At 41.5% G+C, this 20,707-nt stretch overlaps 3 protein-coding genes across 4 annotated transcripts; 1 reads left to right on the forward strand and 2 right to left on the reverse strand.

Annotated features, from left to right (window-relative positions):
• Positions 1-233: 233 nt before the first annotated feature.
• Positions 234-2,203, reverse strand: LOC116313198. Its single transcript, XM_031730810.2, has 3 exons — positions 2,179-2,203; positions 1,407-2,064; positions 234-994 (listed from the first exon to the last, which is right to left on the reverse strand). The coding sequence occupies exons 2-3, from the start codon at positions 1,992-1,994 to the stop codon at positions 749-751; spliced, it is 834 nt and encodes a 277-aa protein (XP_031586670.2). The 5' UTR covers positions 1,995-2,064; positions 2,179-2,203; the 3' UTR covers positions 234-748.
• A 6,521-nt stretch (positions 2,204-8,724) lies between these two features.
• On the forward strand, positions 8,725-17,474 carry LOC116313181 (butyrophilin subfamily 3 member A2-like). Its single transcript, XM_039610172.1, has 6 exons — positions 8,725-8,923; positions 13,271-13,612; positions 13,958-14,167; positions 14,329-14,397; positions 15,675-15,791; positions 15,930-17,474. Exons 1-6 carry the CDS (start codon positions 8,875-8,877, stop codon positions 16,460-16,462), a joined length of 1,320 nt encoding a protein of 439 aa, XP_039466106.1. The 5' UTR covers positions 8,725-8,874; the 3' UTR covers positions 16,463-17,474.
• On the reverse strand, positions 17,021-20,418 carry LOC120439313. Of its 2 annotated transcripts, none has more exons than XM_039610175.1 (2): positions 18,965-20,418; positions 17,021-18,854 (listed from the first exon to the last, which is right to left on the reverse strand). In XM_039610175.1, the coding sequence occupies exon 1, from the start codon at positions 20,365-20,367 to the stop codon at positions 19,540-19,542; it is 828 nt and encodes a 275-aa protein (XP_039466109.1). In that variant the 5' UTR covers positions 20,368-20,418; the 3' UTR covers positions 17,021-18,854; positions 18,965-19,539. The 2 variants fall into 2 exon arrangements, with proteins under 2 accessions (XP_039466109.1, XP_039466108.1); XM_039610174.1 differs by having other exon boundaries at positions 17,021-17,874; positions 18,707-20,418.
• Between the last annotated feature and the right edge of the window lie 289 nt (positions 20,419-20,707).

Below are 20,707 nucleotides of genomic sequence, written 5' to 3' on the forward strand. Positions count from 1 at the left end.
TAATGACATATGAGAGGGATGACAAGAGGCTGTGACAGGATGAACAATGTCACATCACAGGATTCACGAGTTTGTAAAGCGATCAGCCTGAAAGTTTCTTGGCTCAGGATAGCAGCCTCTCCCTTCTTTTTGCTAGTGCAAAATAGTTATTTATAGACGTCACGGCAGACAAACAAACAATGAAGGATTCATTGTTTTCTCTCACTTTTTATCTGCATCAGGTTAGAGCGTGACTTTGTTACCAACTTTATTGGCTTTTTACAAAGAGAAAAGTAAACAGAGGAAAGATTGTAAATCTACACAAACTAGCAGGACAATATACTGAGTATATAATAATATAAGCAGAATAAAAGTGCTATAAAACGTTACAAATAACAAATAATTGAACTGCTCCATGAGGTTTTGACACAGATTGTTGTGCTGTTACATTTTAGGGTTGTGTGCACAAAAGTGTGAAGCTCATATTTATTTGTGTGAGGGATAAATGTTATTATTGAAGAGATCTCATTTATCCATCTTGAAGCTAAATTATATGCCGATTATGTAAGCAGACGATTTAGCGGCATTACTTGATTGATTGGAAGACAAAATAATAGAGACAATCTCAAACATTGTAACAGCAGTCAGATTCAGCAGAAGGAAAACGGGGAATTTGTAAACCTGAGAAAGTGGAGTTGCACAGTGGTACCGTCATAAAGGTGGCGAGTTCAGATACTTAAAGGGGTTAGCTGTTGTTGTTTTTCATTCCTCAGTGGTGGGTAAAGTCAGGGTTCCCGTTTGACTTTAGCATGTGTTGTTGGTCACAGTCTGATTCTCTGCTCTCTTCAGCCCCTCCTCTTCCCTCCTCTGTGTCGTTGCAGAGAAAACCTCGAGTGCACACATTGTCTATCCTGTTCCTCAAAAACCAGCAGAGCCAAACAAGCAGGGCAACGATCACACATACAGCTGCTGTTATGGAGAATGTTCTCCACGACCAGTCAGAGCACTCTGATGGCTGCAGAGGACAAGAAGACAGAGCAGAAATGTTAGTTAGCAGTTTTAACTGGCGTCTGTTATGACGTGGACTGTGAGGCTCTGCTAAAGCTTTCACTAAATTACAGGGACCCGGCTACCCTCATTACCTATATTAACTCATTCCTACAGTGTCGCCCCCCCGCCCCGCCTCGCCTCGCCTTAGTAGATCTGCACCTGCATTGCACTACCCACTGTCATGCACTTTACAGCCTTCTAGTAGCTCAGCAGTGACTAACTACATTTGTAGTCACTGTTGTCTGTGTGCTTGCTGATCTGGGCTGTTATCTGCACTGTGTGTCGCTGAATGTGGGATTTTGCATGTGGAAGAGTAACTGAGTGGACTTCTGTTTACTGTCAAATGTGAACCATTTAAATGCAGTCTGTGTTCTTACCCTCTCTGTGGTTGTAGGCTGTGATGTGGTGCTCCGTGGTGTTGGTGGTGTTGGTGGTGTGGAGACGTGCAGGCGGACAGCGGAGCGGTGTTTCTCCACTTTGTCGATGTCACAGTAATAAACTCCTCTGTCTCTCGCCTCGGCTCGCTTTATGATGAGGGACAGGTTTGCTCGTTGGTCCCAGTCTGATGGTATTGAGACCCGGCTTTCATCAAAGCTTTTTCCATATGTGGTTTTCCCCGACCGGACATCCAGCACCACCTCTCCATCTCTCCTCCAGCGCACAGACTTCACCCACTGACCTGCTGTGATGGAGCGGCACGGGAGGATGGCATCCTCGCCCTCGTGTACAAAAACATCAGAAGGTATGAATACCTGCAGCTGTGCACTCTCTTCTCTCTGGTTGTTGCAGTCAAACTCGTAATAGCCTTCATCACTGATGTCTGCACTGGTCAGCATCACAGAGTCGCTGCTTTGGAAAAACCTGTTAATATAACCTGGAGCCGGCTTCCAGCTGCCGTCGAGATCCCCGACTGAATGGAGGCTGTTGTCCTGCAGGCGACGTTTCAGCGTGCCTCTTCCTTTCATGCACTCCTCTGTGAGGGGAAACTTTACATCGTCTCCTGCAGCGGCTTGAATCAGTTTCCCAGAAACGCCGCTGATAAAAAGAAGAGGAATGAACACAAAGAACCAAGAAAGTTTCATCTTGTCAGTGCGGCAGAAAAGTGAGCCGCACAGTAGCTGTCTCGCTTTTTATCTGCTAATGCCTTACTTACGACAGCCTCTGTGCGCCGCGTGCGCCGCCCTTCTTATGAGTCATTCATATTAATGCTACTGCCTGTGTGTGTGTGTTTGGGTTAGAACATGAATGCGGTCTGGAGTTTCGTCACACTCTCTACTTGCTGCCAAACCGGTATTTAATCTCGGAGAAAGTTACCCCTTTCCTTTGGAAAGGTACCATCTGTGCAGTCTGCAATTCTGCTAAAGAAAGATGTTGAATCTATTTAATTGTTGTAGAAAAACAATTGATTTCTGCACTTTTGTTTTACACGTGCATTAAACTAAAGTCGATTACGTCGATTAAGCATCATGAGGCGGAGGGTGGCTCCCTTTTTTTTTTTGCTGGGAGTTGATCAGTATTGCTGAACTATGAAATATTTTGCGTGCATTGTATCTTTTGCATACAAGTTTAACATAATAGCTTTAGTGTTTAGACTTGAGTATGAACTTATACGAAATGCAGCAAGATATTTTTTAAACAAGTTTTATTGATTATAAAATACACTAAATCGGATTCATATCTTATCGGCAGATATCCAAATTTATGACATCAGTATCGGGCATAAAAGAGTGGTATCGTGCAGTCTCCCGTGGCAATATCTCCATGAATCCCACACAGTGCAAATATTCCTGAAAGCAAAAGATGGCAACTTCAAAACCCCAATTCTAACCCGTGACTTCTCTCCGTGATGAGACACTCCACTCCCGACTCCTGGTGACACAATAACACACAAATACATAGCTCAGCAGGTAATCCACAATTGGAAGCAAGCGCTTTACTCATTCATACTTATAAGTGAACAACAGGTTTAACTCAAGAATACTACACTGCCTGGGGCTCAGCCAAACTCTTAAACAGGTTACTCCTGATGAGAGAAATCCAGCTGGCTGTGGGTGACAAGCGGCAGGTGTGGCTGCCTCCAGCTCGACCAAAGCAACGTTGTTAGGCCGTGACACTGATTTATAGCTTGAAAGTAAAATTTTCCGATTTGTTTCTTAGATCAGTTTTTCCAAATTTCCACCTGACTGATTTTTGTTTTTACAAGCTTTTTTATTTATTTAAATAAGTTTAAATTGTATTTTGAAATATATTTTGAAATATATTTCAAAATATAGAAAAATGGCCAAAAAATATATGCGTTAAAACACATTTCAAAATATATTATGAATATATTTTTAAATATATTTCAAAATATAGAAAATGGCCAAAAAATATATGCGTTAAAACACATTTCAAAATATATTATGAATATAATATATAAAATACATTTTAAAATATATTTATATATTTTGAAATGTATTTTAGCGCATATATTTTTTGGCCATTTTTTGTATATTTTAAAATATATTTTTTTTACCGTATGGGACTGATTCACAGTTTTCTTTCAACAATGTAAATATACAGAAAAAATACAAAATACATCGTGAACATTTTAAACATTAAGAATCATTAGAAGGTGGATTTTTCGTGAGAGCACTCAAATTCCTCTGCAGGATTCCTATTGTTGAAAGTTACAAAGGAGTGTAATAGAGCGTAGAGAGAGGCTGTATATATGTACACGCGCGACACAGAGAGAAAGAGAGAGATAATAACATCTTACCTCCTAAAAATAAACACTCACAGTAAAAACTATCGCAACCACAACAGATACAAGACCAGAGTGGAATTTCCAGTCAATTCTGCTTTGCTCCAGTAAATTCTTCTCCGGTTTTTGATATGGGCGGGGTGGGGTGCGGCATCATGGCATTGAAAAAAAAAAAAAAAAGCTGCTAGCACCCACGCTGCCCCGACATCATGCAAGCGCTTTTTGAGGATTGCATGGGCACCAATCGGTTTTCTATTGCCCATTTGCGTGGAGTAAAGGCGCCCTCCGTTTGTGAGGTTCGCCTGCTGCTTGCCAAACACAGGGAGGAGAGGGGGGGGAAGGGGGATTCTCTGGCTGGCTGCCACAGTTAATAACCAGTTCACAAAATAAAACAAAACAACAAACTAGGGCTGTCAACGTTAATGCTGTCATCACGATTAACGCAATTAAAAATGTTAAAGAAATCAATCCATTTGGAGCGCAGAATGACTCAAAATCCCTGAAATGTCTCTGTCAATGCATTCGGGCAGTTTGTCCAAAGTTTGTCCATTCTCCGCTCCAGAGGGGTTGAATGCGTTAAAAAAAAAAATTTAATGGCGTTAAGCGTGATGACGGCGTTAACGTTGGCAGCCCTACAACAAACACAAAAAACTGAAGACATTGTGATACAGACAGATACAGATAATTTGTATCACACACATATACCAGAAAAGTGAGCGGTGCCCTCGGTGCACCTGCTTGATGCTACTGCTGTGCTAAAGTCTCACACAAAACCTGTGGTAAGGAGAGAGGCGGGCTACTTCAAAATAGTGCGCATTTCATTCATAATGTTGTCAATTCAATCCCATTATGTATTAATTATTTTTAATGGGTTGTGTGAAATCTCAGAAAAAAAAAGTCTATACAAGGTGTAGGTCTATTAGTCTGTGTTGTGGAGTGCAAAATTAAAACCAATGGAAGATGGACAAGAAAAGTTCAAAGCCATCAGGTCCTCAGTTTAGAAAAAAGAGAAAAGAACAGGAGAAACTGGCAAAAGATACAGGTAAGCAGATGTGTCTTTGGATAATGGCAGGTATCATGTATCCTGAAACAAAATAACATTCATTAGTAAGGCCAGGACTCTGCAGTCTATTTACACCTACAGGCCAGTGGACACTCTTTCAATGATGAGGATGTACACATCCTGGACAGGGAGGAACGCTGGTTTGAGCGCGGAGTCAAGGAGGCTATTTACGTGAAAAGGGAAAGACCATCTCTGAATCGAGGAGGGGGCCTAATCTGTCACCATCTTACAATGCTGTGATTGCAGCCATTCCCAACTCTCTGTGAATGGTACTCATGGCCATTGATCAGTGGTTGTTGATAATTTGCATATTAATGAGCAAGGAACTGACCTCCCAGCCCATTGTTCATTCAGTGGTACTAGTTTCAGTCATTATGCAAATATGCGCAGCCACCTGCCTAAACGACTAAAGACCAGTGGCACTCACTCCAATCATTGCAAAGTGTTTTGAGAGAGTGGTGTTTCAGTTTTCAGTTTTATTTGTCATATGCAAGTTAGCACAGGGTCAACATCGCAATGAAATGTATTTGACGAGCAGAAGACAGTCACTCAGCAGAATGGTACAGTAGAAGAAAATAATAAAAAATAAATAGAAAAATAGTAAAGAGCAAAATAATAGAGAGACGTAGTAAAAGAGAAAGGAGATTTTCAGTTAAGTGACTAAATATATATGTATATATAAATATATGTACACACTAGTGATTAAATAAAGAAAATCTGAAATAGGAATGTGAGGTGGGGGGGGCAGATGGGATATTGCACAGGAATGAGCAGCAGCACAAACTGAACAGTACAAAAGTTTTTTAGTGGTAGTTATTACAGTATTGCACTTTTTTAAATATAAATATCAATAAAGTGGAGTGACCAGTGCAGATTATACAGAGTACTTGTGAAGCTGCAGGGTAGCTTCTGAGTGTGTCCTGTGGACTGTGCTGTGTGTGTTTAAGTGTTGTGGTTGAGGTGTCATATGGCTTGATGGTAAAAACTGTTTTTAAGTCTTGTAGTCCGAGCAGACAGACTCCTGTAACGTCTGCCAGATGGTAACAAGGAGAAGAGCTGATGTGCTGGGTGGCTGTGGTCCTTGATGATGCTGTGTGCTTTACGGAGGCATCGCTGAAGATAAATGTCCTGAATGGCAGGAAGCCTCGTGCCAGTGATGTGCTCTGCTGCCTTCACCACCCTCTGTAGTGATTTACGGCTGCTGGCAGAGCAGCTTCCGTACCAAACTGTAATGCAGCTCGTCAGCAAGCTCTCAATTGCACACCTGTAGAAATTTGAGGTGATATTCGCGTTCATGCCAAACTTCCTCAGCCTCCTCAGGAAGTAGAGTCGCTGACGAGCTTTCCTGATAGCAGTGTCTGTGTGAAGGGTCCAGGAGAAGTCCTCGGTGATGTTGACTCCAAGGAATTTGAAGCTGCTGACCCTTTCGACCTTGACACCGTTGATATGGATGGGCTGGTGTTCCCTGACTGGTCGTTTCCGGTAGTCCACTATCATTTCTCTAGTTTTGCTGATGTTAAGAGACAGGTTATTTTCCAGACACCACTCGTACAGTGCCATCACCTCCTCTCTGTAGGCCATCTCATCATTGTCTGTGATGAGGCCTATGATGGTTGTGTCATCCGCAAACTTGATGATGATGTTGGACTCGTGTTTAGCAACACAGTCATGTGTGAACAGGGAATATAGGAGGGGGCTAAGCACACAGCCCTGTGGCGTACCTGTATTTAGGATGAGTGATGAGGAGGTGTGCTTACCAACTCTCACCACCTGGGGCCTGTTTGTGAGCAAGTTTAGAATCCATCTGCAGATTGGTGTTCCCAGCCCAAGGTTGACGAGCTTCGTGGCAAGTTTTGAGGGGATGATGGTGTTAAATGCCGAGCTGTAGTCGATGAAGAGCATCCTTGCATATGTATTCCCTTTTTCCAGGTGAGTGAGGGTGGTGTGCGTTGCCAGGGCGATGGCATCCTCCCTGGCTCTGTTTGTCCGATAGGCAAACTGAAGAGGGTCCAGTGTGTCAGGGAGGGAGGAGCAGATGTGACCTTTGACCAGCCGCTCCAGGCACTTCATGATGACGGATGTCAGTGCAACAGGACAGTAGTCATTCAGACAGGAGACCACTGATTTTTTGGGAACAGGAATGATGGTGGATGCTTTGAGGGACGCGGGGACCACTGACTGCCTCAGGGAGAGGTTGAAGATGTTGGTGAACACCTCTGCCAGCTCGTCTGCACACACTCTGAGTAGCCGGCCTGGGATGCCGTCCGGTCCTGGAGCTTTGTGAGGATTGACCTTTTTAAAAGTCCATCTCACAGCTTCTGTTTTCAGAGTTAAAGTTGCAGCCTCACTGTCCTCCTGAGGGTAGAGGATCTGCTCTCTGTTGTCTGCGTCAAAACAAGCATAGAAGTTGTTAAGCTTGTCTACGAGAGATGCAGTGGGCTGAACACTGACTGTGTTGACCTTCTTGTAGTCAGTGATGCAGCGCAGTCCATTCCACAGTCGCCTGGTGTCAAAGCTGTGGTAGCTGGACTCCATTTTGTCCCTGTAGTCCTTTCTGGCCTTTTTTATGGACTTTCGGAGGTCATACCTGGCTGCTTTATATGCATCAGCATCCCCGGAGTTAAAGGCAGAGGTCCGCACTTTTAGCTTGGCACGAACGTCTTTATTTACCCAGGGTTTCTGATTTGGATATATGCGGACAGTGGTTTTTGTGATGGTATCATCCATGCACTTTCCAATATATCCAATGACAGAGTCTGTGAGTTCATTGATGTTGCCATCAGCTGCATCCACAAATATCTGCCAGTCAGTTGTGTCAAAGCAGTCTTGTAGGACCTCCTCAGCCTCACTGTCCCATTTGTAAATAACCCTGGAAGCTGGTGCTGGCCTACATTAAGAGCAATATTCCACACACTGTGGATCCCCTTTAGTATGCCTATCAGCCCAACAGGTCCACGTCAGACGCCATCGCTGCTGACCTTCACTATTCCCTCTCCCACCTGGAAAATAATGACTCCTACATCAAGGTACTCTTTGTTGACTACAGCTCCGCCTTCAACACAGTCATCCCTCACAAACTCATTCACAAGCTGGCAACACTCGGCCTGCAACCCACCCTATATGACTGGAGGCCTCAGTCTGTCAAGATTGGCAACAGGACTTCAGCCAGCATCATCACAAACACTGGCGTCCCACAGGGTTGCGTCCTCAGCCCCATCCTCTACACCCTGTTCACCCACGACTGCGTCACCTCCAACAAAGAGAATGTCATACTGAAGTTCGCGGATGACACTGCACTGATCGGTTGCATTACTAGAGGGGATGAAGCGGCTTATAGGAGAGAGGTGGCCAGGCTGGTGTCATAGTGTGAGGACAACAGCCTCACCCTCAACACTGATAAGACAAAGGAGATGATAGGAAGAAGAGGAGGCCTCACCAGCTGCTGTTTATCCGGGAGAGTGAAGTGGAGAGGGTGAGCAGCTTTAGGTACCTGGGTGTCCACATCTCTGAGGACCTCACTTGGACACTGAATACCACACAACTGGTCAAGAAGGCTCAACAGTGGCTGTACTTCCTGAGGAGGTTGAGGAAATTTGATATGTCGGCCAAGATCCTCAGCAGGTTCTACAGCTGCATGGTGTAACAACCAGGACCCGCAGGAGGAGGAGCCGCAGCCAGCGAGCCTTCGGTCCGCCTCCTTCAGTCAGCTGATTAGAGGTAGACGAAGTCAGTTGAGTTTCGAGTTCAATTTGTATTTTATTTTAAGCCTTTCTAAATAGTTTCAAAGGAGTTCAGTTATTCAAATCTCCCAAACACAGCAAGAAATAAATAAATACAATTTAAAAATGTATGATAAAACTGTTACCGACCCTCCTACTTCCTGTTTTGCCAAACCGTAGTTCATCATTTTGCTTCAGGCTCTTCCCTGGAGAGGATGTACGGAAGAGTTTAAGAAAGTTTGGGACCTTTTTTGCTTTTTTACCTTCCCATTTTTTAAAATCCCGTGCATCCAGCAGGTCACTTTTTCTGTGTTTCATCCATGAGTGTCTCTGTGTTGCTGCTCCTCGCCGCCCTGTCTTCTTGCACAGGTAGGATTTGGATAAAGGCGACCGTAGAAGAGTGTTTCGGGTGTGGATGGCTTTTCCACGCTCCAGTTTCCAAACCAGGCATTAACATATTTGTTATAAACGCTGCCGAGGACGATCTCCGTGCAGCAGCTGCCTCGGTCAAAACGAGCCCGTTCAGAAGGCAGAAGTTGTCTGAGAATAGTCAGGTTTTAAAGGTTTCTTCGTACTTCAGTTGATTCACGGAAAGCTGCCATTAGATGGAATTACCGAACAAAGTAAAAATGAATTGTTAATGCGCAAGTCGATGCACTTTTCCAAAAATGCAGGCAAAGTGTAGGTTTTTATTGAGGAGTGACAATGTAACTTTACAGAAGCGCAAGAAAAAGGAGTGTAAAAAAAGTGGGGGAAAGGTAAGGACAAAAAAAATCTCCTGATTACTCTATGAGAAAAAAGAAAAAAAAGGACACAACTTATAAGATCATAAAACATCCCATAACGGCGAGACTACAGCGCTATGTTTCGAAAAGAGAAGTCGTATATCTGAGAAACAGAGATAACGATCTTCATGTGTTTAAAAGCGACGACTGTGAAGTCGGGCTTTAAGGCTTTAAAGGTCTGTCCCTGTTGGTTCTGTATTAACGCTGCTAACATGAGTGTGATCTTGTGTTGTCTATTATGTGCTAAAAGCGTCAACTTCAGTGAGCAGATGTTTGCATTTGTCGAAAGAATTAAAAGGTAAAACAGGAAGTGGGTTTTGCTTCGATGAGTGGCAGTGAGTGTTTCACTTCGCCGTGGGGAAATTGTGGCCCACTCTCCTTTGGCGTTTTGGTTTAATCCCGTCAGACTGGAGGGTTTCCCAGCATGGACAGCTGTTTAAGGTCATGTCACAGCATGTTAATCGGATTTGAATTTATCATAAACGCTTTTTTGCAGTCCTTGCTGCCAAGTGTGAAACCTATTAAGATAAGAAAAGAAAAGAAAAGATAAGATAGTAAAGTCTTTATTACTCACAGAGATTGGACAAATATAATAAGAACATAAACTGAAATATGTGATTGAATATAGATTAGCATAATCTTAGGACAATGACACCATAACAATATAGAAAAACATTGTACTGTCTTGTACTGTAGGTATGTGACTGCTCTGGTTTTTATGGGCGTGTGCAGGGCAGTTAGACAGTGTTTGCTCTGAATGTTGACTAACAGTTAAAGTCCTGGGCCCTGTTTCAGAAAGCCGGTTTAGAAAACTCAGAGTTAAAAATGATACTCAGGATTGAGTAACCCCGAACTGTCCAACTCGGAATATTCAGTTTCAGAAAGGCTGATAACAATTAGTTCAATCAACGCGGAGTTGCTTTAACCCCAAGTTAAGCGCGCGCATAAAGCCCTGATTAGTGGAGCACAGATTAAGCGAGTCACCATGGAGACGGAGGGAAAGAAGGCGCGGTCAATGTATTTTACAGCGCTTGAGGCCGAAATTCTGATGGCAGCATATGCCGATAACATGCAAATTTTTGGAAAAAAAAGTAACACAGCCTCAGCTGCAAAAGAAAGGGAGCATGCATGGCAATACATAGCCGACAGAGTCAATGCGTGAGTGTTAATTTAAACATTGATCTAGGGATTTCCACCCATTTAACACGTTATTTTATTATATTTCATTTTATTTTTTATTTTATACATTTTATTTTGTGATGTGATGTGAGCGCAGGTGCAACCCAACAGGCCCCAAACGTTCCTGGCAGCAAGTAAAAATGAAATATAAAAATGTAGAGGAAGAGGGTCCAGCCACTTCTCCAACAAACCTTTCCTCAGTAAGATGTTCAGCACTGATTTACAACCAACCCTAAGTAGGCATGTACTATGAATGTCAATGCTATTTTCTGTGTTTCAATAGCTCCCTGTAAAGCAGCTGTACAAGACCTATTTGATCAAGAAAATAAAAAATGCTTTTGGAAATGGAACACTTCAAGCAGCAGAATGGAATGTGAGTGCCATCTATACAGCCAATCAAGCCTGGGAACCCTGAAAATAAATGTAAAATCTAAGTAGTAGTGTTAAAATCTCCCAATTCTTTTAATCTTTGGGCTGAAGGAAGGACAATACTCGGTGTATACATGCTCAATCAACAATCATTTATTTCCATACAATTCAACACTTTTGAGCATAAAACCATCATGATGGGGGAGACCTGCCTGCAGAGGGTCACAGCAAGTCTCAAAATGGTGACGGGTTACTCAGCTTCTTATAGCCTCTAGTGGCCCCCACCTAGTCGTAAAAGCCTAAACATTCACATTCTTTCTCTCACACGGTGCCTAAGTTATGACCTCGGCTCCCTGTCTTTCTGCTCTCTGTAAAGGTGGGGTATGGAATGTGGTCTGTCTCTTCTGCTATCAGAACAACAAGGCCTTCTGCACCCAACATTCTCTTCATGATTCAGCAGTATGAAATGTCAAGAAACCATGTAACACGTTCAACAGTGTCGAATAATACAGGTCAATCCAATAGATCTAATGATTTTCACACTCTTTTAGGTCAGAAGTATAATGCAAACTAAAACTACATACTGATCACACACTCTATATTAAGGGTATAATATGATCTACAGCAGTATCATAATTCAACTACTTTGATTACATATATATGGTAACATATGATAACAGAATAATCTCACAGTAGTTCAAGTATCACCACATCATGAATTAAGTTTTGTTCATCCTGATACCTGCAATTTTGTGGAATCCTCTTTGATAAATCTTGTGGGTCTATGACCGGGAACACCACAAACGAGTACAGGAGACGTTTCAGTGCAACTGTAACATTCCTGACTGCCCGACAGACGGTAGCCTTGGAAACGTGCTCAGCGTCACCAATATTATACAGAAAGCTCCCGTTTGCAAAAAAAACGAAGTGCAATACAAATAATATGTACAGAACTGAGAGAATGTCCGCGATGTGTCACATGAGCAATATAAGGCCTGAGGATGTTATTCAAATAAATTATGGATTGTGCTGAAAACGGTAACGTTCACACAGAAAATCATCAGGAAATGATAAAATGTCCAAAGCGCTCTAATCACTCTCTCCCGGCGGAGAGCTCTGTGGAGAATTTGGGCTTCAACATCTACTGGCTCTTCAAGGAAGGGGCACGCCATGTCTGACACTTCCTACAGTCAGGTTTCCGACAAAGAGGCGGAGAAGGTCAGGGTTAGTTGAAGTAAACCTGCTAGGGGGCAGGTTAGCTTCACGGAGTGTGTCGTCATAGTAACTCACTCAGAATTAATCTAAACTCGCTTTGTGAAACCGAAAACCCAGAGTTTTCGTTAACTCAGGGTATACTTACTCAGAGTTTGCACTAAACCGGCTTTCTGAAACAGGGCCCTGATCTATCAAAGCCCAACATGTGTTTGTTGTTGAAACTTCCAAAAGCAGCTTCAGTGACAGATTTTCACTGCCTGAGTTTTATCCTTTAGATTTCAGGGACAATTTCACAGGATGTTTAGAGTATATCAGTGGCATGTTTGGTAAACACACCTCCCCCTTCCTATTAAATGTGGCCCTTCATATTATTCATGTTGCATCCTGTAATCGTCTTTCAGTTCTGTTGAAGAAGTTAAAGGTAGCTGTAAATGTTTGTCTCTGCTCAGCTTGTGATCGTGCTGTGCAGACAGACTTGTATAACCCCAGAGAGTTCAGCAGTTTCACAAGGACAAAAGTGCAGAAGTAGTCGACATCAAACAGACATAAATTTACTTTCAGAAGTATTCTCACTGCACATGTGCGTGACCTTTTGCGTTGCTTTAACGATTTACAAGCCAGAGAAAAAAAACAACCCTTGAAAGATCATTTCCACATCCTTTCTTTCTAATGCAGATATGTGTTTAGAGCAGATTGGTGATTTCTTATCTGTAGGGGCCCTACTAGTAGATTTGTAGTCCCTCTTTTTGTTAAAAAAGTTAAAGAGGGTTTACTATTCTGAGTTTCATCTTCATGGTTTGGTTATTGAGGTCTTTTAGCACCTTTCCACACAAAATATTCCTTATTTGCAGCATCTTTATCTATTTTAGTTTTCTCCAACATCAAACAGAGCCAAGCAGAGAAACTGCCTGAAACTAAGTGTTTAGCGGCGTCTGAAGCCACAGGCATTACTCATACGTACACATGCCCTATATGTATGAGTAATCTGTTGTCCTCTGGGTTTCTAATAAGAAGCTGCACCCTATAAATGTGCATGCTTTAAATTTAATAAAAAGGTTTGTGTGATGAGTAACGATATTGTTGCTACACAGATAAAAGGTGTTAGGAGAACTCTTTTTAAAACACAGTCATGACCTACTCCATGTTTTATGCCTTTTTCTCTTCACAGGAACAGCAGCCTCAGCAAACAATGTACCAAAGATCGTAGCCTCTGCAGGTGAAACTGTCCTCCTGCCCTGCAGCACCACTGCTAGCGACGATGTACCAGCAGTGGAGTGGAGTAGGGAGGGTTTACCTCCAGATATTGCCTTCCTGTACCGAGATGGATGTGAGACCTTCGAGATGAAGAATCCAGTCTTTCAGTACAGAACAAACCTCATCAGGGATGAACTTCACCATGGAAACCTGTCAATGGTGATGTCCAACGTGCAGCGAAATGACAGTGGAACATACCGGTGTGCGATTGTTAGGAACCCGAAAACGGTCATCGCAAGAGTGGAGCTGTTTGTAGGTATGTCCACTCAAAGATTAGGGGGATTAAATGCAGCTCTAAAGTAATTTTCTTCACTTTGTAAGTCTGCACGCGCCTCACGTTTTGGTTTATGTTTCTTTAAACAACCTGAGGAGTGCATTTCACAGATTTCATTCTTTATTCTAAGCAGCAGTAACAGAGGGCATTTTCACCCACATCATTTGTGACAAACGTTCTCTTGGGTTCAAATGCAGATTCTTTAGTTATGTATCTCTCTCTTAAAGCTCAGATGAGATTTCCTAATTGTTTCTCACAGTTTTCTGTGGACATTTGAACTGAAATGTTGGTCACAGACAACAGCCTGAATAATGAATATTTTTGCAGGTGCTGTTTCTGAGCCGACACTCTCAGTTGTTCCAGATGTGGGAGGTGGACTGACTCTGCAGTGTGAGGCTAAGTGTTGGTTTCCTGAGCCTACGATTAGATTTCTTGATGCTCAGGGAAATGAAATCAGTGCTGAAGACCCAAAGAGAGATAAAGAGTCTTTGGGATGCTTCACGGTCAAAAGAAGAGTCACTCTGCAGACTGCTACCAACAGCTTTCATTACAGTATTAATACTCAAACTTAAAGTGGCTCAATCTGGGTCATTTAGTTAAACTAAGTGGGATATGTTTTCAGAATATTTTCTGTGTGCACACTTTCTTATTTTTCTAGAATAGCAAAGGAATAAATCCTAAATATGTGTCTTTTGATCACAGGGTCACCTGCAGAGTTCACCAGCCTGAGGTAAACCAGACCAGGGACTCAGAGATTTACATATCAGGTACACCAGAACTTTAACAAACACCTGGATGAATAAATAATTGATATTTAAATTAGATTTAGACTTAGATTAAAAACAGTAACTTGTTGAATCTCAGTAAATAACAATCAAATTTAACTATATTTTGGATCTTAAAAAACAAACGTGTTTAAGTTGTTAGTATATCTTCTAACATCGCATTACTCCTGCAGCTCAATGTATATGGGCTACAGATAAGCAATCATTCTAAATATTTATTTTAATATCTCTAAAGTTATTTAAATACAACCTGAGATGAACAACAGCATGACATGTTACATTTTGTGATTATTTATTTAACAGAAGATGCATAAGCAACGTGAAACCACATACAGCCCATGAATCAGTAGTTTTGAAAACACCTTGGGAGTAATAACTTGGTGTAATTGCTTTTTGCATAACTTTATCAGTGTCTCACACTGTTTTGGGGGAGTTTTGGTCCACTCTTCTTCACTACATTGTGTCAGTTGCTCCTGTCTCACCACAGCATTTGAGTCAGTTTGGGTTGTGGACTTAGACCGGGCCATTGCAACGCCTTTTTCAGCCATTCTGTTGTAGATCTGCTGCTGTGTTGGGGATCATTATCCCACTGTATGACCCAAATTATACCATCTGAACCTTGGGGTGAATTTGCAGGGACATTTACTCCTGTTAGACTGGCAGCTGTCCTGAACTGTTTCCATTTGTCAATAATCTTTTGCACTGTCCAACTATGGACTGAAGGGTATTTGCAAATGGCCTTTTAACCTATCCCAGATTAATGATCAACAACAGTTGCCTCAATAAGATCATTGCTGGAGTCCTTTTTTTTGCGCATTGATCTGACCTTGGGGTGAATTTGCTGGGATGTCTGCTCACGGCAGAGTTGTTGCATTGTGTTAGCACACACTTGAATGCTCCAGACCTGCAGACTTTTATTGCTCATGATCAATTAATCAAGTGCGTTTGATCAGCTGCAGCTGGCTGCTTACCCTCTTTATTCCTATGAAGGCATTAAGGGTGTACTTTGGTTTTCCTTTTGCATTTTGTCTTAATTTTTGTTAAATAAATAAAGACACATTTTGTAATTAAATTATTTTCAAACTGTACGACCCAGATCATATTTTTATATTTATATTACTATGCGTTGATATGTAAAGCCTTAGTGGTAACATTTCAGTTAAAAGCAGCTTAGAAAACAAACTATGGAGATCATCTCCTCGTGTAATGATTTTTAATTTATCCCATTGTTAATGCTTTATCTTTTTTAATCATTTCAGATGAATGCATGAAATCCTACACTCAAACCATCGTAATCACTGCTGTAGTGATGGCAATCGTAGTTGTGTGTATTTGTGCTCTTGCGCACTTTTTAGTCCAGAGAGGTTACTTGTCTGGTAAGTCAGTTTTTTTTCGCTCTATGTTTAACTATTACTAAGTATTTTTTCATTCACTAACATTTGTCTTTGTTGTAAGATCAGTGACCATCAGGAGTGAAAGAAGTGCTAACTGTATATTTGTTTGTGTTCATACAGTGGGAGGACAAAAATCGAGCTCGGAGGAAGATGAGATCAAGCGATTAACTAAAGAGCTGAATGACCTCAAATCCAGGCAGAGTCCAGCACAACAGTCCAGCCAGTCCTCAAATAACCCTAGATCCTCACCAGGCACCTCTGAATGTGGCATCCCACCCCCACCAAAGTCTCCCTACCAAAGCAAGCCCCTCAAGCCAGCATCCTCAGCCAACGGCAGCCATCCAAAATCTGGCACCTTACCCCAGACCAAGGACCCAAAACCTGTTGCTTCAGGACAAAATCCAGCACGCAGCCCACAGATGAGAAGAAACAGTCACGGAAGACGTTCTCCTGTCTCAATAACTAATGATGCTGCGTCATCCAATCCTCCAGATTCAACAGAAAAACGTCTTCCCCGTTCAACGAGTCTGTCTGAGAAACGGCCTCGTATAGGCATTCCAAGGTCTCCGCGCAGGAATACTCTCTCAGGCATTTCTAACAACCCATACGATGTCCTGGCAGATTTATCCGAAGATGAAAATCTGATTGGATAAAGAGTGATAACTAAATGTGATCAGGCAGGTTTAAAATTTGTATAAATGAAACAAAACATCTCAGGTTAGTGACTGAATCTTAGTAAAAGCTGTCAGTTAGATGGGAGTTTGGGAGGTTTGGAAAAAAAAAAAAAAGGAAAAGTAACGTATGTGTACAAAATTCTTCCCACTGAGCCTCTAAAGCCGGCTGAATCATCAGTTTTGAGCAGCTAAGATCTCCGTAGCAGATTACCCTAAATCTTTGCAGCTTGAGAGTGATCTATATTTTAACATCTGTTACACAAGGCTGCCTATAAGAAAAGTTTTAGTGTAATCTATTTATAAAATAGAAACTTGCAATAAGTTGTTGACCACCACTATTCCTGCAAGATGCTGACATTCAGTCACAGTTTTTGGGTCAGATTGACCCTCATTTACTAGTTTATTAACAGCATGTAGACACAAATCTGTTGTGTGTGTTTTATCCCCATTCCCATATAGTTTGTTCATACTTTATGAACAAATAAAGGCAAGCACTGCCAACATTTAAAATGAATACTATTTTACCACTACTACTATTTTTCTTTTACTTGAGCCACAGTGAATGTCTCAGTTCAATGCATTTCATTTTTATATTCATGTAGTACAAAATCACAACAACAGATTGCCTTAAGGTGCTTTATATTGCAAAGACCCTACAATAATATGAAAGTGTGAATTATATTCAGAACCTCTGTTACTTCAGCCTTACTGCTTTTCCATCACTTTGATGGAAAGCACAGATGCTTTAAGTGTTTACTTTTCAATCCTGGGACTTTGTTGCTGGGAATTAAATTCTTGTTGTTTTGCACTTTTCTCTTTAATGTGATGTTTATAAATGATGTTATTTTGTACTCGTGTTTCATTACAGAGATTCGACTGATGGGTTTTTGTACAGTTGCATGGTATAAAAGTTACATTTGTTAAAAAATTGATCGTGCTGCAGTCTTTGTGCATTAAAATGAGACTAAATAAAACCAGAGTGCTTCCTGTCTATGAGCAGCATATTATTGAAAGCTTTGCAAGCTGCAGATGAAAGATTGACAAGTTTGAAGTTTTATTATATTTATAGGAACAAACACTTGATCATCTTTGATCCAGTAAGAATTTAGGGTCTTCCACATTTAGTGTTATCAAATAAGGATGCTTTTTTGTTTTTGTAAACATTTATTGTTACACTGTTCAAAAAATCAAAGGGACACTTTTTAAATTGATATTAGCATCATGTCAGAAAATGAATTTACGGCACCTTACTAAAGGCAGTAGTAATAAGGTAACAATAGAATCTCTCTTTCTATGACCGCCCATCAAAAAGTCCTCAGTGGACATTAAAGCTGGACCTCAGTGGCATTTTGGACACTAAGCCGATATTGTCAGTAGATGTCAGGCTGACACTGAGGGCAAGAAAGACACACACTCACATTCAAACATACTCTACACACTAACATGATACACATTGTTATTTGGTTGAAATATTAACCTTTTCTGCTGCAAATTAAATACTTATATTATTTAAACCTGGCCCTTCATTCTCTGTGTGCCAACCAACCTTGTTTTAGTTGTTTTACACAACACAACTGTAACCATGAATACAATAATTTTAAGAAATCAACATTAACTGCATCTGTTTAATTAGCTGACAGAGAAATGTGTGAGAGAGAAAAGTGGTGTCACACTTCTCAGTGTTTCAGTGTCTGTGTTGGTTACCAAGCTGACTTTTATTAGTAGGTGCTGGGTTTGAATCCTCCATGAAGCTGACAGTTGTTTTTAATCTATAAAGCATATTTGTATGCTCATGCCTGACTGCTAAGAGGAGCTTAAAAATAAACACTTTATAATTACAAAGTTGCAATATTTTCACAATACTTTCCTGCTGTTTAAATAATTTTAATGTAAATTTATCTGTTGCCTGCCGATATAATCAAACACATGAATCTTAATTAATTTATGTTGATTTATGAAACACACAAAAGAGACTTCCTTACCTCCTTTAGGATGAAAAAATCACATAAAAACACAACTTAATGTCCCACTTTTCCCACTAACACTACCTTTTTTTTTGTTCAAATCCTTTGACTTCTTGTTTTTGAGCCTTGTGAATGATGAAGTTTGCGACATAAGCCTGAAATATGTTGACAGCTTTGGTTGTGTGTGCTGTAATTTGCAGTTTCTTATTTCAGTTTCACTCGCTCAGTTTCACTGTAATGTTTTATAGCAGTGATTTACCTCAGAGTCAGAATCATGGTTTGCACAGGGCTTTGCCTGTGAGTTCAATTAAAGCCTCAGTGTATCTACTCTGGTCGAAAGAATCCACGCTTCGTACTGATGTCCACAATACTTTTATTCCGCTCACAATCATGGAGCACCGTGAAAACTAGAAACAAGTAAAAAATAATATCAATAGCACATATATTCATCTCAGCGACATATTTCTTTTCACAAAGTGCACAAGTGTTAAACAAATAACAGCGTAATGCTTTTTACCGTGTACGCCTTGTAAAACCAGCAGTAGAAAAGATGTACATTCCAAAAAGTCCGCCGTGTTACCGCTCTGTCTTGTCTCTCCCGCGCACAACTTCCGGTTCCCGCGACTCACAGGAAGTGACTACTTCACAATAATGTTTTAACAAAACGTTTCTTACAAGCAGGATGTATTGCTGGATCACAGATTATCTTTTCCTACTGCAAATGTACACAAACATGAGTACCAAATAATGAAAACAAACAGAAAACAACATAACGATCTCAGATGCGCTACTGGTGTTGTCATGGCAACCAACACAAACATTTCAGCGTCAGCTACACTCCCACCAATTACCTTTGATTATTACAATTGTGAATGTAAATACACTTGCATTGTTCATTAAATCAATGGTAATTCTCAAGCACCATGTTGCTGTTTTTAAACACTCTTGCATTGACATAAACAATATTCTTTTCTCAACAGTGAATTCAACAATATGAACAATTTACATCTCCATAACATGTGCATGAAGTACAGCATAATGACTTCTATTTTGGAAGGAAAATGTAATCAATGAATGACATTTTTCCCAATTTTAGCTGTTTTTTACCAGGACCACTAATTTCTGAATGGGTCTTTGGATGATGGAAGGTTGGACGAGGCGTTCGCCTCCATTTCCTAACTTCCGATCACCAGTCTGGATTGTCACCTTCCGTACAAGTCCATCATCATCCTCATGTGCTTCCACAACCCTAGCGAGTTTCCATTCATTGCGAGGAACATCTTCCTCTTTGAGAATCACAATGTCACCCACCTCCACATTACGTCTTGGTGTATGCCACCGCTGTCTCAGAGCAATATTGGCCAGGTATTCCTTCCTCCATCTGTGCCAAAATTGCTCGGTCAGATACTGAACCCTTCTCCAGCGTTTCTTAGCATACAGGTCCTCCTTGACAAATTTACCTGGAGGTGGAAGTGGGATTGAGGATTTCATGGTGATTAAGTGGTTCGGTGTGAGTGGCTCAAAGCTTTTGGGGTCGTTGATGTTATCAACAGTGAGTGGGCGGTTATTCACGATGCACATGGCTTCATAAAGGAATGTCCTTAATGAGGCATCATCCAACCTTCCCACACTGCAGGCAAGGACCGTGCTCAGTACGCTTCTCACTGTTCGGATTTGACGCTCCCATGCACCTCCAGCATGACTAGAGTGGGGCGTATTCATCTGGAAGTCGCACTGATTTTCTGCTAGGTATGCAGTCACTCTTTCCTTATCAAGTTCTTTTAGAGCTTTTGCCATCTCGTTTCTTGCCCCCATAAAGTTAGTTCCCTGATCGGACCTAATGTGCCTAACAGCTCCACGAAGGGCAATGAAGCAGCGCAAAGCATTGATGAATGCGTCGGTCGTCAAATCCTCCAACATCTCTATATGCACTGCCCTTGAGCAAAAACATGTGAAGAGGAGGCCGCACCGTTTTTTGATCTTTGCGACCTTGTTTGGTGTGAAAAGGACCAAAGCAGTCCATACCACAATAAGTGAATGGTGGTGTGGGATCAACACGGTCACTAGGTAGATCTGCCATCCGTTGCTCCTCTGGTGGTGCACGGGCTCTCCTGCACTGTACGCACTGCCTGATGTATTGGCTACAGCCTTACTTCCACCAGCAATCCAGTAACCACTGGCTCTCAGTGCATTGAGGGTTTGTCCTCTCCCTTGGTGTTGTATCTTGCTATGATGGTGTGCAATGATGAGGTTTGTAACA

This window comes from Oreochromis aureus, linkage group 3 (assembly GCF_013358895.1).
Source record: "Oreochromis aureus strain Israel breed Guangdong linkage group 3, ZZ_aureus, whole genome shotgun sequence".
NCBI lineage: Eukaryota > Metazoa > Chordata > Actinopteri > Cichliformes > Cichlidae > Oreochromis > Oreochromis aureus.